This window comes from Arvicanthis niloticus, chromosome 9 (assembly GCF_011762505.2).
Source record: "Arvicanthis niloticus isolate mArvNil1 chromosome 9, mArvNil1.pat.X, whole genome shotgun sequence".
Classification (NCBI taxonomy): Eukaryota; Metazoa; Chordata; class Mammalia; order Rodentia; family Muridae; genus Arvicanthis; species Arvicanthis niloticus.
In genome coordinates, this window is record NC_047666.1 from 64,365,417 (window position 1) to 64,388,794 (window position 23,378).

The following is a 23,378-nucleotide window of genomic DNA, read 5'->3' on the forward strand; positions in this document are numbered from 1 at the left end:
AGTGTTCTCTACGGCTGCTTCCTGCTGACATTGGGGCACCATTGTTAGGGAACCCTGGCTAGAATTTCTTCACTTGTTTTAATGGAACGCAGGTTAAGGAATTCTTACCATCATAAGACTTATACCACAGTCAAGACATGGCATTTCGCTTTGCTCTTCATATAGCTAGCACACTCTCCTCTCACCATCCTGTCAGCCTCCCTGAGAGTGGCCAGCACTCTCTGTGCTCTGTGCCCCATCTGACGGGCATGACTGGGACTTCCCATTCCAAGTTCACTTTCTGGGTCCCCCATGGCTAATGTGTTGGACAGTTTCTCATGTGAAGAATTTATACCCCTGTCTCCTTGTGTTTTCTTCTCACTAAGCCGTTGAAGTCCTGCCTGTGTATGTGAAGTCCATCTGGATGTATGTTTGTCATCAGATGTTTTGTAGGTACTTGCTCCTGCTCTGTGGCTTACTTTTTCATTTCCTTAATCATACCTTTTAAAAGCAGACTGTTGTTCATGCAGACCAGCCTGGCCTTAGCTAGCAGTGGCCTTCCTTCCTGTGCCTCCTATGCTCTGAAATTCTGGACGTGCACTACCGTAGCCAGCTCTTCCTCCTCTGCTTTATACTGTAGGTATTGGATTAAGAGGTTTTAGCTGGGAGTGGCAGCACATGCCTTTAATCCCAGCACTTGAGCAGAGACTGATTGATCTCTGTCAGCCTGGTTTATATATCGAGGCGCTACAAAGTAAGACCTTGTCAAAAGAGAAATATATTTAGCCACACAGCAATTATGTACAGAAGTTAGTGGGCCATCACTATTAAGAAGAGTCACATCTTGCCAGCAGGGCAGCAGACCTGTTGTCTATTCACTCAGTGCCCAAAAGACTCCATTTTCTGTAGTAGCTGATGCTGCTCTGGGCTGGAACTCGGAGTCAGAGAGTTCTTCTCTGCTGCTGCTCCATCCTTGGTGTCCATCAGTCTTTGTGTGCCTGCGCCATGGAGTGAGTCCTCTCTCTGCTGTTGCGTCTCTCCATAATAGTGTCTTGGTGTTTATCATTTACCGTGGGTCAAGCCAACTACCATTGAGCTACACCCCAGCCCTGGGCTACCTTTGTCCAGTTCTTTTGCCTGTCAGTCCAGCTCCCGTGTGGAGCAAGCCTTGTATCGGGCTCGGATGTCAGTCTTTCCAAGAGGCTTCTCATCTCCTGTCCCATGTTTCCTTGGACACAGTTTGTGAAGACTGATGAGAGAGTTCAGGTGCAGGAGGCTGTGACTCCAACCTGCTCTAGAGTGACTTCTACCCTACACATGACCTTTCAGAACTCTGGTGAGATTTTCAGCTGATTTCTGTTGACTTCCTTGTATGACAACACCCTTTGTCAGGTGTGCACTGATGAAAGCAGGGTGTCCTTATGTCCTGGCCCACCTTTGGGTAATTCACTTTCCTTCATTGCCTAGTGCCATGGATTTGAATTGAGCAGTTGTGGTCATAACTTTTCTGGGATAACTTTTCCCCAGAGTAAAGAAAGACCTTGTCTACTGAGAGGAGAATGCTGGGGAAATGCAGCCAGACAAGGAAGTGTCAAAGGGAACCTTACAGTTCTTTATTTATCTGGACTTTTAATTAAAAAGACTTAAAACTGTCTTTAAAACTACTGTCATTATAATGGTCATTGTCGACGTCATTATCATCGTCAGTGTGTGTGTGTGGGGGGGGTGTATATGAGTGAGCAGTGGGAAGTTAGAGGACACTTTCAGAAGTTGTTTTTCTCCTGCCACAAGCAATCCTAGCATCGAATGTAGTGTTGTCAGCCTTGTGAAGCAAGGGCTTTTAACTGCTGAGGCGTCACAACAGCCCAAGTTTTTAATTTTTAATCTCCATTACTGTCACCTCATCTATTTTATAATTTTGTTTAGAATTTTCCCTGTTATGAGAATTTTTAAGTATGTCTGATATGGCTTTTAAAGATATTACATATTAGTTCCTTAGTTAATCCCCGAGTCATTTTTAAGCCATAGGAAATATTAAGTGGTGATGTGTTAGTTGATATTGTAATGATTGAAGAGAATAATCCGCATCGCTTACTTTGAGGAAGTGGAAGGACAAGTGGGGCTTTTAGAACCTGCTGCTTCTGTGGTCTTACTTGTCACCATGGATTAACATGAGTTTAGGAATAAACTAAGCTCTGCGTCAGCTGTTCAGCTCGCTCTCATTTCATGGTGAATTTATTTTCCTCTAACAAAAAAAATGTGATGGTCATACAATGAGAATAATGATAATTGTATTAATTTCAGTGAAGAAATTAAAGTGCAGCCGAGTCAATTCAGAGAATCTGTGGACGCCGCTGGAAGGATTTACGAGGAGCAGAGGAAGCTGGAGGAAAGCTTCACCATTCACCTGGGTAGGGGAGCTCTTTTAGCAGCTGCAAGGGAGCTTGGGACAGATTTCCTGCAGTGAGCAGAATCTGCCCACTGCATCTGATCCCAGTTCACCAAGGCTAGAGTTTCTGCTTCAGCTTATATGTTTGCAGATAGATTATAACGGCTATTAAAATGGGAGCTTGCAGAGCCCACTCTTAGTTGCTATTTGGAGCATGGGTCTAGCCAGAGTCTTGCCACAGACGTTTGCATCTCTTTAGGTTTCTGTAGCTGTCTCAGTGTCTCTCTGTGATGCCCACCCCTAGGAGCCCAGCTGAAGACCATGCACAACCTGCGGCTGCTGCGGGCAGACATGCTGGACTTCTGTAAGCATAAGAGAACTCAAGGAAGCGGTGTGAAACTTCACCGGCTGCAGACGGCACTGTCGCTTTACTCCACGTCTCTCTGTGGCCTGGTTTTACTTGTAGATAATCGAATTAATTCATATAGCGGCATCAAAAGAGGCAAGTAGGCACTGTGCGTATTTTCTCATCACACTTCTCTCAGTAATTCCATTTTTGTAGAGGAATCTCACACTGTAGCCCATCCTGATCTTGAACTCAAAGCATTCCTCCTGCCTCTGCTTTCTAAGTGCTGGAGTAACAGGCAATTAAAAATAATAATCCAACTATAAATGCATTTTTAATTTTAGGACAGGGCCTGCTGAGTGATCTTGCCCAGTGTCTCCCAGGACTTCCAAGTCAAACAAAACTGATACTTCTTACTGTTTACAGAGACTGGGGATAGACTATAATCAGAGAGTCTGTTATTTAAAGAAGAGTTGGAGTCGTCTTAGAATGTTCTTGTCTGTGGACTGTTTTACTCCTGAGAGTGAAGTGTTGGTAGAAATTGTTGTACCCTAATTTAATGTGCAGTTATTACAAACTATGAGAAATCATATTTACAAACTTCATCCCCCTCTTAGATATCATTTTCCATAAATAAATGATAAATATTCGATGGTTTACACTTAGACTGATGCTTTGGTTCCCTTAGATTTTGCCACAGTCTGCCAAGAATGCACTGACTTCCACTTCCCACGGATTGAGGAGCAACTGGAGGTTGTCCAGCAGGTGGCGCTGTACGCGAGAACCCAGCGCAAGAGCAAGTGCAAGGAGGCGCGCGGTCAGTGCTGCGGCAAGCTTAAAGCCTGTGCTCGCTACTGCCCCAGACAGCACTAAAGCATGCAGAGTGCGGAGTGGTCGGACTAGGCAGAGAAAAAAAGAACAAACTTTAATATCTTCAGAAGCTAGGGTTTTCCCCCAGTTTTCACTTTTATTCCTTTTCCTTTTCTTTCTTTCTCCTCGCCCCCACCTCCCAGTTGATTTTCTTTCAAGATCTTTAGTAAAAACCATGTTAAATTTTCATTGCCATAGTTAAAGTTAGAGCTTTTGAAAAGTTTGCTTTTGATCCACGCTATCTGTAGTGGATAGAATCATCTTTATAAAGGGCATTGAAGTCAGGGTTAGAATGGAATAAAACCAAGTTTTTCCTTATTCTTATTTTTCTGTGGTGCTAGAGATTGACTGCCATGCATGCTGGTCCCGGGGTGCACCCCAGCCTGTGCCATCTCTGACTTTTTGAGACAGGGGAAGAGAGGGGGCGAGGGGGGAATGTGGTTGAAAGCGTTTTTCACTATATTTGTATTGGAAAAATTTCAAACTTACTGAAGTATACTTTACAATTACTTCTACTTCTTCTACCTCTGCCCAACTTCTGAAATTCCAAAACCTTCCAAAAGAGTACCACCAATTGGGAAGCTGGCGTTTAAATCATGAGCCAGTGAGGGATGCTATATCTTCAAATCATAGCTACACTAATCACCCCAAACCAAGCAAAATGTCTGTCACTTGAGAAGCCGCTACTTGGTTCCATGTGGTGAGAACATGCAGGGATGTGTCTTGATAAGTGTCACATATGTAATGGGTCACATATGTAGTGGGTCATAATCACATCGTATTTTTATGCATCATCTCTCTGAAACTTATTCAGCTTGTACAACAAACTTCATATCCCTTGCTCGATATCTCAGTGTTTTCTCCTTCCTCGTCCTGTGCTAGCCTTTACTCTGCTCTGTTAGTTCAGCAGTTCCAGACTCAGTGGTTCCTAGGTAAGAGTCTTCCTTCTGGACAGTGCTCTGGGAGCACCAGGAGATGCGGCAAACCTCAGGCAGTACTAAACTTGCAACCTTAGTTCTTACTACGTATATATAATTTGCCAGTTTTCACCTTTCTCTTAAGGGAAGTACTTAGTGGCTTTTCTTTGTCCCATCTGAATTGTCAAGCTTTGAGGCACAGCAGGTAGCATGCACACTGTGGATACACAGGTTAGGGGATGAGTCGTGTCCCGAATGAAGAGAGTATGATGCTGTGACACGTCATCTTGTTACTAGAATTGGCAGTTGAAGACTTATGGGCTGTTATCTTTGGAGTTGTTTGGAGATGTTTCTGGACTACTGCTGTTGGTGGATAACTGAGAGCACAGAGAGGAAAACTGGGATGGAAGGGACTGCTGTCCCTCCTTTCCACCCTGCCTGCCTGTGCCTTCCAGATATGTTTGTGTGTGCAGAAGCCTGCTGTGTCTAGTTCTCCTTTTCACACAGTGACACTTTGCATGCACATGGCTCCATAAGCACTGTACTGAGGGCCTGCCCTGGAGGCCATCTCCTATCAGTCCAGAAGCCCCTTTGTGTCTTTTGCTGTTGTGCAGTAGTGCATTGCAGGGTACCTGGTACTAACCAGTCCCCTGTTAGTAGGCATTTATTCTTCCATTTTTAATTGTAAGTAGCAATACATAAACAATAAATAATTGTGGCTCTGCTGTAGCAACGTTACATTTCAGGGCCAAGCCCAGGATTAGGAAACCAGAATGGAAGTAATCTAAACAAAGGACTGTGTAGAATAGTTCACTGTGTCTTCTCACACTGTTATCCTCTCCCTCCACCTCCCAAGTTAGTGATGATGTGATCAGAAATATTTTCCCCATATATGCTTTAAATTTTTAATGCATGTTAATTAAAATATAATTATATCACTTTTCCCTTCTCTTTGCTCTCTTCAGCTCCTTCCAAGAATTTTTTTTTCTTTTCACATCCTGGTTTTTTTTATTTTTTTTTTTTAATTTTTTTTTTAATCAAACCGTGATTTTTACTTCTTTTTACACAGGGGTTATAAACACAAAAAAACAGGATGTGGGGAAGGAGATGACACAGGAGCATAGGTGTTCAGGGGGAGTACAGATATCTTCCAGAACAGAGTACCGGCTGGGTGAAGGTTCAGGGAACATGTCACTATGATTCTGCCTATGAATTACTTGTTTCTTATCTAGGCTGGTTACCTATCCACAAGGTCTATGGCTATTAGTTCTTATCCAGGCTGGTAAATTTCCACCAAAGCTGCCTGTTGACAGTATCTTGTAGCTATCTGTTTCAGATCGCCACAGTTCTTCTATACTTAGAGAAGGGAGATGTCAGGGGCAGCCTTGCTTATATATTGAAGGCCTAAAATCAGCCATAGGCCTAAGTCATCCTGCTAACACAAAGCCTTGGTCTCTGTGGAAAAACACTTCCAAGAATTTTTAATCTCAGTAGTAGTGATGCAGTGCCTGAAGGTGAATGAAGATCATAAGTTTGAGAGGAGGAGGAGGATTTTAAGTCTGTGAGCGACGGTGTGCAGTACATAACAGGAAGTTTTTAACCCATGTACACTTAAGGTGGCATGTGTATGGCATTAAAGCAACTGTGTTGTGATTTGAATGAGTCAGTAGAATGAGACACTTTATAAAAGACAGCTTTCGTTTTTAGTTTGTTTGTTTTAAGATGGGGTCTCAGTATGTCCCCAGCCTTCCCAGAACTCACTGTGTAGCCCAGGCTAGCCTTGAACTTGTGATCCTCCTCCTTCAGCCTCTTAAAGGCACTTGCATGTTATACAAAGTCTTTGGAAATCTGAGTCTTCTTTTTCTGCACATGACTACATATTTGCTCATCATGCTTGCACCCTGATATGCAAATATTTGTTTATTCTAAGATGTTTCATTCATTTTGTACTATGGTTGTTATGTTCATTGTAGTTCTGTAGTTCATGATAAAAATGATATATGAACATTATATTTTTAAATAAGAGTGGACTATGAGCTCTTCTCTCTTGTTTCTTTTTCCCTTTCCTGTTTTTGAGATTATATTTTAATTACATTTCTTTCTTCCCATGTGCCCCTGCCCTCAATCCTTCAAATTCATGGTCTCTTTTCTTTATGAGTTGTTATTTCATGTATATATTGTATTTGTATGTTTATATTTATTCCCAAATGTAACCTGATGAGTCCATGTAATGTTATTGTGTGTATGTTTTCGGGGCTGACTGTTTGGCACTGGGCAGCCATTTGGTGTGCTATCCCCTAGGTCTCTTTCATGGATAGGGAGTTTGTTCTTTGTTCCCGGTGTGATCAGGATCGTAGAGTTTGCTCCTTGTAGTCTGCGCTGTAACCTACTACTTATTTGCAGCATGTCAGTTGCCAGGTTCTGCTCTGTTGCATGAAATACACATATGAACAGCTCAGAGCCTTCTGTCCACTATTGTGCTCACACATTCTCTACTAGTTCATAAAGAGTGTGTTTAGAAGACTTACTGGTGTGAGTCAACTAACTTGTCAACGTAGTCACTAGGCAACACTATGCAGTTAGTGTATTCAGATAGTGTTTTAGAGTTAATGTTGTAATGTGTACTTTTAGTAACTTGAAGGTCTGACTGTTTTCTAATATGGAACGCCATTTCAAAATAGATTCCAAAATAGTTTTTATTTATTTATTTTTTTTGTTTTGTTTTTTTGAGACAGGGTTTCTCTGTGTAGCCCTGGCTGTCCTGGAACTCACTCTGTAGACCAGGCTGGCCTCGAACTCAGAAATCCGCCTGTCTCTGCCTCCCAAGTGCTGGGACCAAAATAGTTTTTAATTTAACTGGTGTTAAGTAGATTGCCTCTAAAAGACAGCTACTTTGAAAAGTAGTACTCATTTTGTATTTGCGACAAGAGAATTCCTATAAAATTGAGGTGTATTTATTAAAATATGTACATGCATTTAAATAATGTGTTCAGTCTTAACAATGTATGCTCAATCAAAATGCCTCTCATTTACCAACATTTATCCTTCCAAGAAAATATCATACCTCAAAAAAAAGAATTATTGTCTAAAAAGTTTATTTTGAAACAGTATCACATATCTGCTTGAAACCCGTTGTATATAGTGTCAGATGAGACAGGAAATTTAAGGAATGTGCTGACTATAAGATGATTCTCGGCGTTGCTCGCTTGTCTATCTAGTCCAGAGCAGGTTATAGCAACAACAGTGAGTCAGAGTCTAAAAATACAGATGGCCGCACCGCAGCTATCTAATGAAGTTGTTTTATGTGCAGCTAACTTAGTGCCCTGAGTTCTCAGGAGAAAACTAGAGTGTTGGTAAGTCCAATGTGGTTGAGCATGTGGGGTCAAGGCTGGCCCCACCTCTTTCCTCTGCTTCCCTGCTTAGATAGCAGCTTACTGAAACCTTTCTTCTCCTTACAAAACTAAGAGATGTATCTAATTTATAGTGCACATGCTTAGTGTTTGCAACCGAGGAGGGAGGGAGCAGGGTCGCAGAGCCTGTGACTTTAAGTCCCATGTGAATCATGGGGCGGAGTGCCAGGAGTGGAGAGGCCACGGTATACTTTTGCTATGTGATTGTTTTGAACGAGTAGGAGTAATATATTTTCATATGTGGCAATGTTTCTTTGTGTTATATTTTCTTTATGAATAGATTCTGGAAACCAAAATGGAGGAAGTGATGATAAATCTAAGACTGCTGAGAGAAACTATTTAAATATTTTACCTGGTAAGTATTGTTTTGTTTCAAATTCTTACTTTCTTATAGTCACACACACTAAAATAGTAGGTTTGAAACATGTGTTCTTATGGGGCTCATTTATAAAATGTTCAGCCATATGTGCCTTTGAAACAGCACTTGTATCCATAGTATCCATATAATTCACAGATGTTCGCCAACGCAAAGCCTCACTTGTACACTAGTAATGACTTCTAGATCCATATAGAAAACTCACAAAGTTATGGATAGGTTTCATGATTTTATATTTCTAATTTTCCCCCATACATTGTTTCTTAGTTACTAAGGAATGAACCAAGAGGTACTTTTACTCTATCTTATAAGCAGTGGCACGTGGAGATGGCTGGACTGTGGCCGGGCCTTCTGACGCAGGCTCACATCTCTGCCTGTGTCTTCCCCCTGTTGCTCTTGGACACATTTAACCCCTGGGGCTGAAGCTCTTGGTCTTCCTTGTGGTTGAGTTCACTTACTGCTTCTTAGGCACCAAGCAGAAGTCCTGTGTAAAGCGCTTTGTAGATGTGAACTCTTGAACAGTGGTAGGCGTTATAGTTTCAGAAATAGCCCTTCCTTGATAGTTTTCTGTTCTCTTTTAGGTAGTTTCTCACACTTCCTTCCTCAGACCTTGAACATGCAGGCCACGTCACTAATTTAAGGGGAAGTCATTCCCATTTCTGCACTCATCTTAGAAGGCATAGCCCATGGGTTGTGGTCATCAGCCTCCAAGTTTCCTCCCACCTTCGCATCTCCTGCCTTTGTGGATAATGTTAGTCTCACCACAAGCCGTTTCCTCCCCCTTGTGGAACAGAAGACTATTATTCTTTGTCGACCCATGACCTGAGTCATCACACTGGCTTTCTAGGAGTGTGGCGGCTGTTACTGCTGTGGAAGTGCCTGTATCTCTTATTGTTCAACTTATTCCCTTCCTGCTATGAATTTAAACAAAGCTATGAATTAGCATCATTATCACCACTACATGAGGAATGGTATGCCTTCAGTCTGAACTAAGAAAGGAGTATTAAATTGCCTAATACATATATTGACAGCGTCTAAATTTCCATACCCAACATATTGACAGGAGATGAAAAATACCTCCATGAAAACTTATTTTAAATCACAAAGAAAACCAGGTGTATTGCATATTTTAAAAAAATTAAAAATTTTTTACCTTTAAGTTTTTTATACAATATTGTTTTTATCTTGTGTCCTTCCCCTTAGCCCAGGAATAGTTTTTTTCTTTCTTTTGATCTTGGTACTCAACAGCTTATGCCATGCAGTTCTCACAGTAGCTCATAAAGCAAGCAGTTAGCCGGATTCCCACATTCTCTGCGCAAAGTGCCGGGTGAGCAAGTCGAAGTGAGTCCACAGTCTCACCTAGCCAAAGACTGCTGGAGAGCAGCAGCTCTCCTCCACTCCCAATCCGGACCCTTCTCTACGGTATCTCAGCAATTTGTTACGACGGCCAGCACCTGGACCGGTCCCCATTTTATTAATGGGTAAAATGAGACCCAGAGGCAAGTCATTTAAGGACGGACAAAACAGTGCCAGATTGGGGATTAGGAGCACCTGACTGGCTCACTGAGTTGTCTTCCCTCCCTGCTGGCCCACAGCCCAAGCCCAGTGCTGGGAGGCCCATCCCCTGAGATATCTGCAGGCATTTAGGAGGCAGACACATCTGGGGCCCAGGAGACCACTGCCTCATGTGGTCTGCTCCATTCTGACAAGCCCCACCCCACCACATGGTCTCCTTTTACTTATCTTTGGCTGGCTTATTTTACACCTCTAGCCCCGCCCTTTGTATGTGTTCTTTTTCTAGTTTGTTTGCCTGTTTGTTTTTAAAGGAAAGGTCTTGCTTGGGTTACGTGAGAGGCATCTTTAAATACAGCTAATACACACTGGTAACTAAAGATGCTAGATTGCAAAGGCACTTTATATTATTACACTTGTTTAGATGTGTGTTCATGTGTGTGCACATACTACGGTGCACAGGTAAAGACCAGAGGATAACTTGTGGGTGTTAGTTCTCTCCTTTCCCCATGTGGGTCTTGGGGATCAAACTCATACCATAGTTTTATTAAAGAAAAATGAATTTTAAAACATAGTGAGGTTAGTAAGTAGCCAGATAGATGAACCTATTTTGTAATAATAAGCCACTGAGTTGTAACTTTTATGAAGATGAATTTCATCTATACAAACAAGGCAATTTACAACTTGTTCTCAACTGTTTTTGATAGTTGAATTTTTACATGCCTTCAAATTGCAAAATTTCAATGAAAATGAAATGTGAAGATACAAGTTTATACTTAAAATAATTCTACTAACCCCACTAGTAAATAATGATTGCTCACCAATTTAGTGTGTTAGTACTGTGCTCCAGAGTATACTTACCTTAAAATGTTTTAAACCCTGTTTCCATATAGCATGAGTAACTTCTAATGGGAGTCAGTATGAAGACTGTTCTCAATAATGACAATACAAGACATATGTTGCCTGATGTCTGAATGTGACAAAGCCAGCCAGACATTTCTCCTTTGCTTGAGTGTTAGGATGATTATAAAGCAATGGTGTCCACCATTCAGTGGGTTATTTCCCAAGGTCAAGTTATGTACTGCAAGGGAGTACCTTCAAGTTGTGGATTAAGATCCTTTGTATTGGTGTCCATCTGCTCAAGTGAGCCTGTGTTCTCAGCATCACTGATGCTGGTTTTCCTTCTGTAGTGCTCCAGCGAAGGCCCCATGTGGCTCATTTGACCAGATGGGTTGCTGTAGTTGTCAGTCCTGTAAGGCTTGGCCCATTGTTTCTTTGAAGAACTATAATCTGTCACTTGCCCTGAGCTCCACGAGGGTTCCATTCATCAGTCCAGAGATTTCACAGCTGTGCCTTGTTCTGCCCTGGGTCTTGGTAGGGACCTACTAAGAAATTCTAAATACAAATATATTAGGCTTTAAAACTAAAACGCTAATTCTGCATAAGAAAATATAATGACTATAGAAGCCTGAATTATACAGTTTAAGAAACACCAGTTCAATAGTTCATTTGAAACACTTATTCATCCATTCAACAAATCTTTATAAAGAAACTTTCTATGTGCTAGAGATGAATTATTAAGACAGAAAAAGCTCTCATTAGCCATGAACCATAAACAGTACTCGCTCTAGCATAGTTTATGTAAATGATAGGATGTCATTGTTAAGAAGAAATTGAAACAGAAAGGTAGTAAAGAATGTGTGAGAGGCGGAGGAGTCTGTATCAGGACAGTCAAGGAAGGCCTTTCTGAGGATCTGAGCTGTGGCTGCTCAAGTCAGCCGTTTGAGAATCTTCAGAAAAGCCTTGTAGGCATCCCCCTGAATTAGGAAAAGGCTGCACAGGTTTGAAGAACTGAGCAAAGGAGAGATGAGGCGAGAGAGTGTTGAAGACAAAGGCCTTGTCTGAGCTATGCTGCCCCATGGGTCATAGTGAAGAGCTGGCTTTTCAGATACTGGACGTGTTTAGTGAGAGTGATGCCCAGTGTGTATTAGCCACTTTGGACCAGTGCAGGAGTGGCTGGGGATAGACTTGTAGAAGTGGGTTAAGTGCAGTTTCCACTTCTGACCTGAGAAGCTGATGAGCAGAGATTGGCCAGTCAGCTGAGATATGAAAGAGCCATCAAGACACAGGAAGGAAGGCAGGCAGGCAGGCAGGTCACATTTCCACATGTTAAACTTGACATTTTAAGTGTTTATGTTGAATAGAGATGATAAGCTCATTTACCTATAATCCAGGGGTCACTTCATACCACTTTGTGATCCTCTTGACAAACTAGCTGTTATCTCTTATTTTAATTGCTTTTCTCTGAGAGTAAGGAACAGTGTTCTTAGTGGCTTCCTGATACGATGTCAACACGCTGCCCCCTCCCCCCTCGTGGTTATTTATAGAGCAGTGGATGAGAGTGACTCATGTACTTGAGAATCATGGCTGCATTTTTTGTTCACAGGAGAATTTTATATCACACGTCATTCTAATCTCTCGGAAATCCATGTCGCTTTCCATCTCTGTGTGGACGACAATGTAAAGTCAGGAAATACCACTGCTCGCCATCCTGCTATTATGGGACTCCGAAATATACTCAAGGTTTGCTGTACCCACGACATCACAACGATAAGCATCCCTCTCTTGCTGGTACACGATATGTCAGAGGTAAGCGGGAAACACCGACCTTAAGACGTTAACAGCCTACATCTTAAAACGGTCCTTTTCTTTTAACTGCTGGACCTCTGTGTCTCCTGTTGGGTCAGTTAAATTGAGTGACATAAAACAGTAAATAATGCTCAGAAATTTATAGTTTTGCTTGATATCAGTAAACAGGGAATTCCAGGGAATCTTTTACTTTGATAAGAAGTGTGCCTCCCTGCCTCTCTTCTTCCCAACCTTTGCCTCTGGTTCCCCTTCCTTTTCCAGTTTTACTTTAAGAAGCAATAGATTTACCTTCACACTTACACTTGGTTCTGGCCAATACTAAGATTAGTTTTCACTTTATGAATGTATGTTGGTAGGCAATAAGAAGAAGCCAGCTTCAGTTCAGTGTTTTCTGGAGGATGTTTTTGATGGTACAAATAGTGGTTTATACAGTCAAGATGTGGCACAGTCATTGGCCTATTTCATTAGCTGCTGTGATTTACTAGACGTTTTTAGTTACATGCTGTTTCTGTGGTTGCTTCCCTTCTGCTGTCTTCCCTCACTCATGAGAAAACTAAGTATAGTAAATGCCTTGTAGAAATTAAACAAAGTCTAAACTTCAACTTCAGATGAGCAAAGGAACAAATGGGATGCAACCCTATATATGCAGACAAGTCCATCCCAGGAGTTTCCCTCCTACAGAAGTAAGCCCCTTCTCAGAACAAGCAGATACAGAGTTGCCAAGCAGGCCCCTCACTAAAGACTTGTTTTATTTGGGGGAGGGTTAAAGGAAGTGTAGGTATTTATTTCTATATTTTCATTTATTTATTTGAGACAAGTTTAGCCTTGGCTGGCCTGGTACTCAGTATAGCCCAGGCTGGCCTCAAACTCATAATGAGTCCTCAAACCTTCCCCTGCCTGCAGAGTACCAACCAAGATTACACATGCACACCACCACACTAAGCTAAGGCTGTTATAAAAGTTGTGTGCTCTGCAGATTTAATGTCAGGAAAGATGCTTGATCGTTGAAGACTGTTCTTGTCAGGGTTTCCGCTGCTGTGATGAAACACCATTACCAAGCATCTTGGGGAGGAAAGTATCTTTTTGGCTTACACTAACACCATACTGTTCATCATCAAAGGAAGTCAGGAAAGAATCTCAAACAGGGCAGGAACCTGGAGGCAGGAGCTGATGCAAAGGCTGAAGAGGGGTGCTGCTTACTGGCTCACTCCCCCTGGCTTACTCAGCCTGTATTTGTAGAACCCAGACCTGCAGCCCAAGGATGGCACCACCCACAGTGAGCTGGGCCCTCCCCTATTAATCACTAAGTGAGAAAATGTCCTACAGACTTGAGCCTGATCTTATGGAGGCATTTCCTTAATTGAGGTTCCCTCCACTCAGATGACATTAGCTTGTGTCAAGTTGACATAAAACCATCCAGCACAAAGACCAAAAGTTATTACCAAAATAAAAATGTGTGCAAGTGCTGTATTATAGAAGGAAGTATAAAGAACTGGGTTTCTCCACCCCAGATTGATATTACAGAAGGCCTTTTTTTAACCTTACAACCTGTATAAACACTATCATAATCAGTTCCACGTAAGTGAGGATGCTAGGATGTAGGTGGTTTCCAGCCTACACTCAAGGCTGGGGTCTTTGCTCAGCAAGCACCTCACTGCTGTTTAGTCAAGAGGGTTGTTCCCACCCTTGGTGGCCGCCTCACACTGCTGTGTTTCTCAGTCCTCTCTCCTGTGGCCTCATACTCCCTGGGGTGGAGTCAGGAGAAATGGACCAGCTTTGTAGACTTTCAGTTCTGTGGAGAATGTTTTAGTGATCTTTACTAACTAAACTTACTAGTTACTTACTAACTAACTAGTCACCTATAAAAAGGATCTTTAGGGAGCGACAACTGTGATGAATTTCTGCCACAAGGAAACATCCAGACATTCCTGCAGCTGGATTCTTGGTTAACCAGCTTATAAAAATGGTTATACGTAGGTGGGAAATAACCTCAAAAACACTGTTTCCAAAAGTCACTCAGTTCAGATTGACTTCCAGACATCTGATACTACAGCGTTCCCTCTCCCACGGTGTTACAAAAGCTGCCCTTCAAATTGGGACAGCCAGCTGCAGAACATTAAGTTTGTTTCGGAAGTGTCCAATTTAATTCACAAAAGTAGATTGAGTCACAGGCCTCCCATCTGCTGTATTTAAACATCCTCAAGGTCATGAAGTTTATTCAGCACACACCCAGGATATAGAGGTGTGTGTTGTAGGTTTTACGCAGGGACCCCAAAGTGTTTTCAGATGATCTTTCTCCCCCTCAGACAAACAGGATCTCTGGATATGGTTGCCGAATGTAAGGTGTCAGAGTAGTAGTGAGGTCTGAAATAGTCCCTGATACAATGACAGACAAGAAAGCTTTGCAGTTGTTTGCAGCTTAAAAAGAAAGAGGAAAGAAAAAAGAAAATCAGCCTTGGACAGAGGAGGGAGGGGAACATATGGCTTTTATCTATCTGTGACCTAAAGACACTGTTCTATTGGAGTCAACTTGACTAAAGCCAGGGCCCAAGTCTCCACTTGGCTTTGTGCTCACTCTTAACTCCTGGAATCCTTTGGGGCTGTGACTTCTGTAATTGTGATTAGAAATAAAGAGGTTTTGAGTACATAGACCTAGTATACACAAGCAGTCCAGTCAGATTTTCACAGACAGAACACCCCTGTAATTCATACCCAAAACATATGCAGAACAGAACATTTCTTGTACCATAGAAGCTGCCTATGTACTCTCAGCTACTTAAACCTCCTTCTGTTGGAGAGTATCCCTGATTTTCATTTAAAAGCATGGGCTAAGGGCTGGGGAGAGCTCACTGGATAGAAGTACCTGCTGCCAAGCCTGAACACTTGAGTCTTACCTCCAAGACCCACTGAGTGGGCAGAAAAACTGATTCTTGATAAACAGATGAGACAGGTAGTGGGAAATAAATGTAAAAAAAAAAAAAAAATGTTTGAAATGTGGTCTAGCTGGGTTCATTTTTGTAGTATCTTGGCTCTTGCGCCTTTCACTCAGTATGAGGTTTGTGAGTGCATCCTTGTCTTTGTGTTGTGCTTATGGACTCTTCTTTTTCATTTTTTATATATAAAACATGATACAGCTCAATTGCAGTTAGTTAGCCATTTTACTATTTAGGGACATTTGGGTGGTTTCTAGATTTTCCTTTTGTTAAACTTAAACATCCATTCAAGGTCAAGAAGTTTATTCTACAAACTCAGATGGCATAGCCCAGGATATATAGGTATGAGTTGTGCAGGACCCTGAATCTCTGGTCATTACCAGTAAAGCTGCTATGAACACTTTTACACATCTCTTTTGACATTCTATTATAAATGAACTTAGAGATGATGCTATTGGATATTGGGGTATGTTGTTGATTAGCTTTGACAGATATGGCCAAACTAGTTATTATTATATGGCCTAGTGTTATTTTAATGTTAAAAGTAAGAAACAAGCTACATATGATGGCTGAAGACCTTTAATCCCAGCAATCAGGAGGCAAAGGCAGTTGGATCTTTGTGAGGTCAAGGCCTGCTGGGCCTACATAGTGAGATCTTGTCCCCAACCACCAAAACAAACAAGTAAAACAAAGCCATGTGCTTGCTCTCTGTAATTGCTTTAAAATTTATTTATAAAAATGTTTCAAATATTTAAAAATTCAAAAATGTATTAAAAAATCTGAGAGACACATACATGAGAAGTAAAGGATAATCTTGTAATCTTTTCCACTGGTGCATAAACTTAGAAAACCTTGTATCCAACTTTGAAGACATAAGGGTGGAAACCTAACATGACATATTGAGGCTTTAGGTTTGGTTCTCACACCTGTAATTTTAACCTTCAGTAGGCTGTGGCAGGAGGATTGCCAAGAGTTTTGAGACCAGCCTGGACTATGTAGCAAGATACTGTTTCAAAAAAATCAGGAAAGGAAATAAACAAACAAAAACTCTAGTAGTTCACCCTTAACCCTGATCCAAAGATTTACGAGTCCATGTGTGGGCATTGCTCATAGACAGAAGTCATTTTCCTCGTTAAAATCTAAATTGAGAGTTAATATCAATTTTAGGTTTTTAGAATCTGTTCTGAGTGCAATGCTCGTTTATGATAATATAGTGTAATAGCATGAGCCAGTTTTCTGTCTTGGCTCCAAATTTCAAATCCACTTAGCTTCTGATGTGTCTCCTATACAGTGCTTTCATTCACTAAGGCATGTTGCCCAGACAACTGTTTTCCCAGTATATAGGACTGACTTTCTGAATTCTGTTGCTGCTGCCTGTCCCACTAGGTCCATACCCCATCTACAACAATATATTCTCAAGTTTGTTTCTGGGAGTGAGCTTCTTGTGTACCTACTGGCCACGTGCCATGATAGCAAGCCATGGGTCATGTCTTCTCACGGCCTTCGGAACTTCTAAGGGCTACTCTTTTAGGTCAAGGGTTTGTGGGGGGCGGGGGGGTGTAATTTTTTAAAATTTTGTTTTATGTGTGTGTGTTTTGCCTGTATATGTGTATGTACTGTGTGCATGGTTAGTACCTGAGGAAGTCAGAAGAGGGAGTCAGATCACCTGGAACTGGAGTTACAGATGGTTGTGAGCCACCGCATAGGTGCCAGAAATTGAGCCTGAGTTCTCTGTAAGAAAAGCAAGTGCTTCTAACTGCTGAGTCATCTCTCCGTCCCCCTTAGGTACTGATTTCATCAGGAAAAAATACGTGACAGAGTAAGAAAGCCAGCAAACATCTAACTTACTCAGGGGATGGAACTGCTATGTGGATACAGGAAAGATGTGGGGAAACCAATAGCCGTCTCGTGTTTCTTTTCAGAGTCCTACTGCTGAGCAATGCTGAGTTAGAAATACATTCTATGACAGTGTGGTTCACCTGTACTTTAGACTGTTGTAGACCATAGCTCACACTTTATGTCTGTGTTAGGATCATGAGTTGGCATTTTGTATATCTTCTAAGTAACATCGATGACTGTCAATTCACAGCATTCTGGACAGTGTGAAGTTCTTAATTTGTCTCACAGATATTTGTTTTAGGCCATATATTAGTTACACATATACAAAAACAACAGGGAACATGGCATTAGTGGATAAAACATGGTGCTCTTTAATTGAGAAGAGCAGTAAAAAGATTTGCTTGCTTTTTGTTGGGTCAGAGAACTATGGAACTGGGAGGAGCTGGTCCAGAGCAGGGGTGGAGTCCAATCAGGTCCAACCCTGGAAATCTCTCGAGAGCAGGAGCAAGAGCAAGAACGGAACAGCTCCCTGCTCTGCCTTGGGCCTGTATCAGAGCAGATCACTGTGGTCACAGTTTGGTTAAACTTCCCCTCTTCTTATCTTCTTAAGGCCATGTCCAGCAATCACCCGGAATTCCTCCCTATGCAAATGAGGCATCCCTAGCACCCTGGCCCTGACCAATACCCCCACTCTGATAACCCCTACACAGCCCAAAGGTTTAGAAAGTCTTCCCCTCCACCCCGCAAGTAAAGGAGCTACTCCCTGAAGCCTGTCTCCTGAGCAGTCTGTTTCTCCTGGGCTCACTCACCATCTGAGGTCTCCTTCACCCTCAGTTATTCCATCCTTACTTCCCTTCTCTGGATCTGCCAGCTGTGGTCTCCAGGGATTGTGCCAAGGGAGGTGGGCAGGGTGGGAATGGCAGCTTTTCCTATATACTCATGTTGAGTTCATTGGGTCCTCTGCCTCCAGCTGCAACCTTCTGTCATTGCTACTGTTACCCTGAAGATACATTTGGATAACCCATGCTCTGTATGTTGGTGGTCAGAGCTAGTCATTCAGAGGTCTTTCTCACAACTCACAATTAGTTGTTTCCTGACCTTTACCTGGTGTTAATAAGTTCTTCTATAGATTATAAAACAAACTACTGTCAGGTGATGCTTTTATAAATGTAAAAAAAGAGCTTCATTAAAATCATGTAATTCATTCTTTCAGGCTATTGTATGGGGTTTCAAAAATGTTAATAGTAATGTTTTAAGGCAATGCAAAAACTCAGTTATGCCTTTAATTCATTCCTGCATGTGAATCTTAGTAAATGTTCCTCATGAGGAAAAATGTGCACTTTAGGAAATGAGACTCTGAGTAAGAACTCACAAAAGAACTGACCTAAGAACAGACCCAGAGACTCAGCACAGGAGCCCTGAGAACAAGAGTAAAGTGGCTGATGGCTGGGTTCCACAAGCCCCTTGTCCTCCAGATTCTTTCAGTTGTCTCCCACTAAAATATGTTCTGGGTTGTATAGCAACACGGGCTTAGCATTGTTTTTTCAATGAGATTCATACTTTGTACCTGTTTTAATTTTAATATGATAAATATGAAGAGATATAATACACATAAACAAAGGTCCATAGTCTCTGGTGATTTTTAAAGTATAAATATTCTGAACTCCAAAAGCTTAAGAAATACCATAATAACAAGCAAGTTTTATAGTTATGGAAAGATTACAAAATAAGAAGATAATTCTGGTGATGCTGCAAAGAAATAGAATTTAAAGTGGCATGCTCACTAATGTGCTGTGGAAAATTGTTAAATGTATGGGCATAGTCTGGTGTATATGTGACATGAGTATATTGGCCACAGATTAAAAACCAGAGTGAAGACAATGAGTGTATCTGACTCGTCTGGTGTCTGCTGCAGACTACTTGATTATTGCCGTGACTTTTGTGAAGATGTGTGATATGGAAAATTAAGCATTTTGTTTTACTTGCAGTTATTGTACAGTTCAATAGAATTGTCTATGCTAATATTCAATGTTTGTTTGGTGAAGTTCTGTCACTAGCTGACTTTAAAATTTCATAGATATATTCATTTTTTAGTCTGGTTTGCTAGGCTCATTAAATCATCTTGTATATATAGACAACTTGTATATAAGTATAGTCTGTTGCTAGAAGTTGTATGTCAAAAAGCCAAGAAAATCCAGTTGAGATGGTTAGCATGTTATCCTGGACTCATCTGAAATTACATATAAGTGAAGGTCTGACTATAACATTTTGTTGAGATAATATAGGTTTTTGGGGTTTTTTTTATATGAAATTAGACTGACAACATATTTATGTGGGGGGGGTTGTTTTTTATTTTTTAGGAAATGACTATACCTTGGTGCTTAAGGAGAGCAGAACTGGTATTTAAGTGTGTCAAAGGTAAATCTTTCCTAGTTGTTGAAAGAAGAGCCTCTAAAAGGAAAGACAAAGCTGCCTCTGTTCCTGGTGCTTCGGTCAAATACTTAACCAGCCAAATATTTTATAATAGATTTTATAATTTTATCTTTTACCAATTACAAAATAAACATATCTCTAGCCATCTTGAGACATAAGGATATTTAGATAGTGTGTTGTTACTTTACATGGTGCTGAAACAAAATGCCTGACAAAATTAAATTAAGGAAGAAAGGGGTTTTTTTTTTGGTCAGACTTTGAGGTTACGGTCTGGCAGTAGGGAAGACTTGACAGCAGGAGTAGAGTGTGGTCATATTGCACCTGCAGTCAAGAAACTGAGAGGTGAATGTTGGTGCTCCAGTAGCTTTCTCCTGTTTACGCAGTCTAGGACCCCAGCCAATGGAACAATGCCACCCACACTGAGGGCAGGTCATCCCACCTCAGCCCCACAGACATGCAGTCTCCATGGTGATTCTAGATCTTGGTCAAATTGGTGGTTAATACAACCACCACCACCACCACCACCCAGATGCCCCTTACACTTTGCTGATTCTGGCTGCCTTTGATTGTCTTTATGTCAGCCACACACTGAATTAACCTTTCCTAATCTGTTTTATCTTCAGCCTATGAAGGTCATGTAGGCCTTTGGTCATGTTGACAAGACCATTAAACCTTTCTGCCAGAGAGGATTGGGAAGTGTGGGTCTTTATCCATCCCAGAGGCTTAGCCTTTCCTCTAGATAAGTGGCTACCTAAGAGGTCAAGACATGAGGTTCCACAGTGACACCCCCTCATCTTAGTAAGGGAGTTTTGGTGTGGAAGGCCAGAGCTCATAACATAGCAACCTGTTGTTCTGTTTTAGGCTTCATGATGGAGATGGCTTCATGGGACGGAGGAATTTCTCGGACAGTGCAATTTCTGGTACCACAGGTATGTTGTCAGAGCAGATCCCCTCTCCCCGCAGCCCACAGCTGTGTTATCTGATAGATCCCATTCCAAATGAAGGCCTTTTAAGAGTCCTCAAAGGCACCCTGAACTCTTCTACATAACGTAAAGTATAGCGTCCTGACTTTAAGGGGAGAAGTCTGTCTGAGTGCCGTGCAGGCACTCTGTACTGTCAACGATATGAGCACCGACCACTCCGCAGACCTGGCCTTGAACGCAAGAGAGTGGCTTGTCCCTGCCTGGGGCTGGTGCTGGGGTGTTGCTGCTACTCTCAGCAGCTCTGAATTCTGTTTAGAACTTAACAAAACTAGTGGAGTGTGTTTCTACCCATGCAGCTGATGACAAGGGTTTCTCCAGTGATCAGAATCTTTACTTGACAAAACCAATGTAAGTTTCCAGAGGGTTGGAACCAGAAATTAGCTTCAATCTATACTTGCAAAATTGAATCTATCAGGAAGGATAATTTTCACATATATTCCCTACCTAGAATGAGAGCCACGTTTTAAAATACTTTGAAAAACTGAAAATGTCAGTGAGGATCTAACAAGTGCACCCTTGCCCTTGTCTCCTACAGAGCATTTCTGAAGAAATGTTTTATCAGCTGAGTAACATGCTCCCACAGATCTTCCGGGTCTCCTCAACACTCACTCTGACATCCAAGCACTGAACTCTTATATACTGACACACTGACAGAAGAGGATTTCTGGACTCTCTGAGAGAACTTCCTGGAATCCTGTTAAGCAAAAGGTGCCCAGTGGGACCCGAGCCACCTGTTAATGATGATGTACATTATCAAACATTCCAAATATGTGTGAACTTCCCAGACCAGAAGCCAGCTCCAACCGAAGCATTTACTCCGGCCCTCTATGAAATAATAGCTCTTCTTTCTACTTATATGTCCCGTCAGGGAATGATAATGTTAACACTTAAAATGTTTCTCAAATGTGGACACCTATATTTCATTGCATTTCCATGGAGACCTCTGACTTTCCCGAGGCATGAGTTCTATATTAGGTAAAAACATAATTAGGCATACAAGAGCAATATTCCTTTTATTTTATTTGTCAAATCAAAATTTAAGTATAAATTGCAAGTATAAGTTTCTTGTGAAAATGTTTTTGTAGCAATGTAAATATACCAGACAAATGTGCTTGTTTTAAATTCTCCTGTTTCAAACCCTGGCTTTTCCTCTTCTCTTTCTAAGGTTGTATAAGTTAGAGTCAGAGAAGGCTTTGAATTCCTTACTGCTGTCTCACCTTCCCTCTGTGACCTTGCCCATGTCTATTAATAACTTTTCATGGGCTGGGAAAATAGTGTTCTTTTTTGCCGGCCTGATGTAAGTTAGTGTAAACCCACGCCTGGCAGCATTCTGGTGCTCTGCAGCGCTGACAACCAGATCGCTTTCACTTCGCCATCCCCCTGGATTCCCTGTCTCACCATTCCTCCACACCCATCTCCACAGCAGAAACGGCATTCAGATTTCTGTCTCTGATCTCTGATGTTTATCTTCTTTTGTCATAGTTGGCTTTTGGGGTTCTCTTTCCTCATAGGCTGCTTGTCATGTAGCCCATGTATTGCTAAGAGCAGCGACTACCAGTAACAAGGCATTTACAGCAGCACACAGATATCTATAAAGGCAGAAGTCTCTTCACATCCAGGTACTATGGGGTGTTGGTACTACTCAGTAGAACGAAATATGAAGTCTTTAGTGTCATGATAAAGTGATATTTCTTGATTTGAATAAAACAATCATAGTAATCTCTTAGTGTGCCAGAGTGTCAGAACTATGGCAGACACTCTGTTGGTACTTTCCCATGGAGGAGTATCTCTCGGTTTTCTACTCAAGGAAGAGATGGAACACCTAGTCCACACTGACCATCAGACACTAATTTTTCCAGGTTCTTTACCAAGGGGCTTGGTACTGCAAATGGAGATTCCCCATTTCCTTGAAGAAATGGTCTTCAAGCACCATTGCTCTCATTAGAATTAATTCTGATGCAGGGCAGATGGTTAGAATCAGCGACTATTCCTGAAGACATTTAAGGATACACCAGCAGATTGAACTGTGATGTGTAGAAGGAATCTCTTATGTCTGTTTGGAAGCTTCACCTGTCAAATAAAGCTGATTGGCCTGTAGCTGAGGCAGGAAATAGAAGGTGGGAGTTCTGGTAGGAAGTAAGGACTCTGGGACAGAGGGTAGGTGGGATTCACCTGGGAACATGAAGAACAGAAGCGTGGGAACCAAGCAGAGGTAATTAGTCACATGGCAGAACTTAGATTAGAATAAATGGGTTATTAAGTTATAATCGAATCAGGGAACCAACCAAAGCTCATGGCCAAGGTGTTTGTAAATATAATTGAGTCCCAGAGTCTTTACTTCTGGGAACAGGGTTGTAGGAGGAAAAACACATCTCGACAGAGCTGCATCAGGGTGCTGGAACTGTTTGATCCAGAGAAGGAAGATAAAGTTTTCTGTATCACCTCAAGGCTGTTTTACTAAGTTACTTGTAAAGTGAGGCCTTCACTTAATGACGATATAAAATACAACTTGACCGGCAAAATCAAGGCAAATAAATTGAGTATCCATTTTTTAGTTTGTGCTGTATTATATAGTATACACGATAAGATTAGAAAAAAAACATTTCTACAATGTTATATACCACTGATGAAAACACACCCAAAAAGTGTGTCACAATTACAATTAAAATGTAATTGCATATAGTTAAATGGTGAGGATTTTAATTGTTCTGTAATTATGGGAGCCTAGAATTTTGTATTTGA

General features: G+C 41.5%; 1 protein-coding gene across 4 annotated transcripts in view; it reads left to right on the forward strand.

The window, feature by feature from the left end:
- Ferry3 (FERRY endosomal RAB5 effector complex subunit 3) overlaps positions 1 to 22,355 on the forward strand; it is a 34,929-nt gene extending 12,574 nt beyond the window's left edge. Inside the window, exons 7-14 of one of the 4 annotated variants that reach the window (XM_034512034.2) lie at positions 2,284 to 2,390; positions 2,673 to 2,870; positions 3,403 to 3,531; positions 8,192 to 8,266; positions 12,246 to 12,448; positions 19,581 to 19,638; positions 20,515 to 20,582; positions 21,172 to 22,355. In XM_034512034.2, the coding sequence (XP_034367925.1) occupies positions 2,284 to 2,390; positions 2,673 to 2,870; positions 3,403 to 3,531; positions 8,192 to 8,266; positions 12,246 to 12,448; positions 19,581 to 19,638; positions 20,515 to 20,582; positions 21,172 to 21,264 (931 nt within the window). In that variant the 3' untranslated portion in view covers positions 21,265 to 22,355. The remainder of the gene's footprint in view (positions 1 to 2,283; positions 2,391 to 2,672; positions 2,871 to 3,402; positions 3,532 to 8,191; positions 8,267 to 12,245; positions 12,449 to 19,580; positions 19,639 to 20,514; positions 20,583 to 21,171) is intronic. The other 3 variants (XM_076940603.1, XR_004607619.3, XR_013112631.1) reach the window with 3 other exon arrangements.
- The last annotated feature ends 1,023 nt before the right edge of the window (positions 22,356 to 23,378 follow it).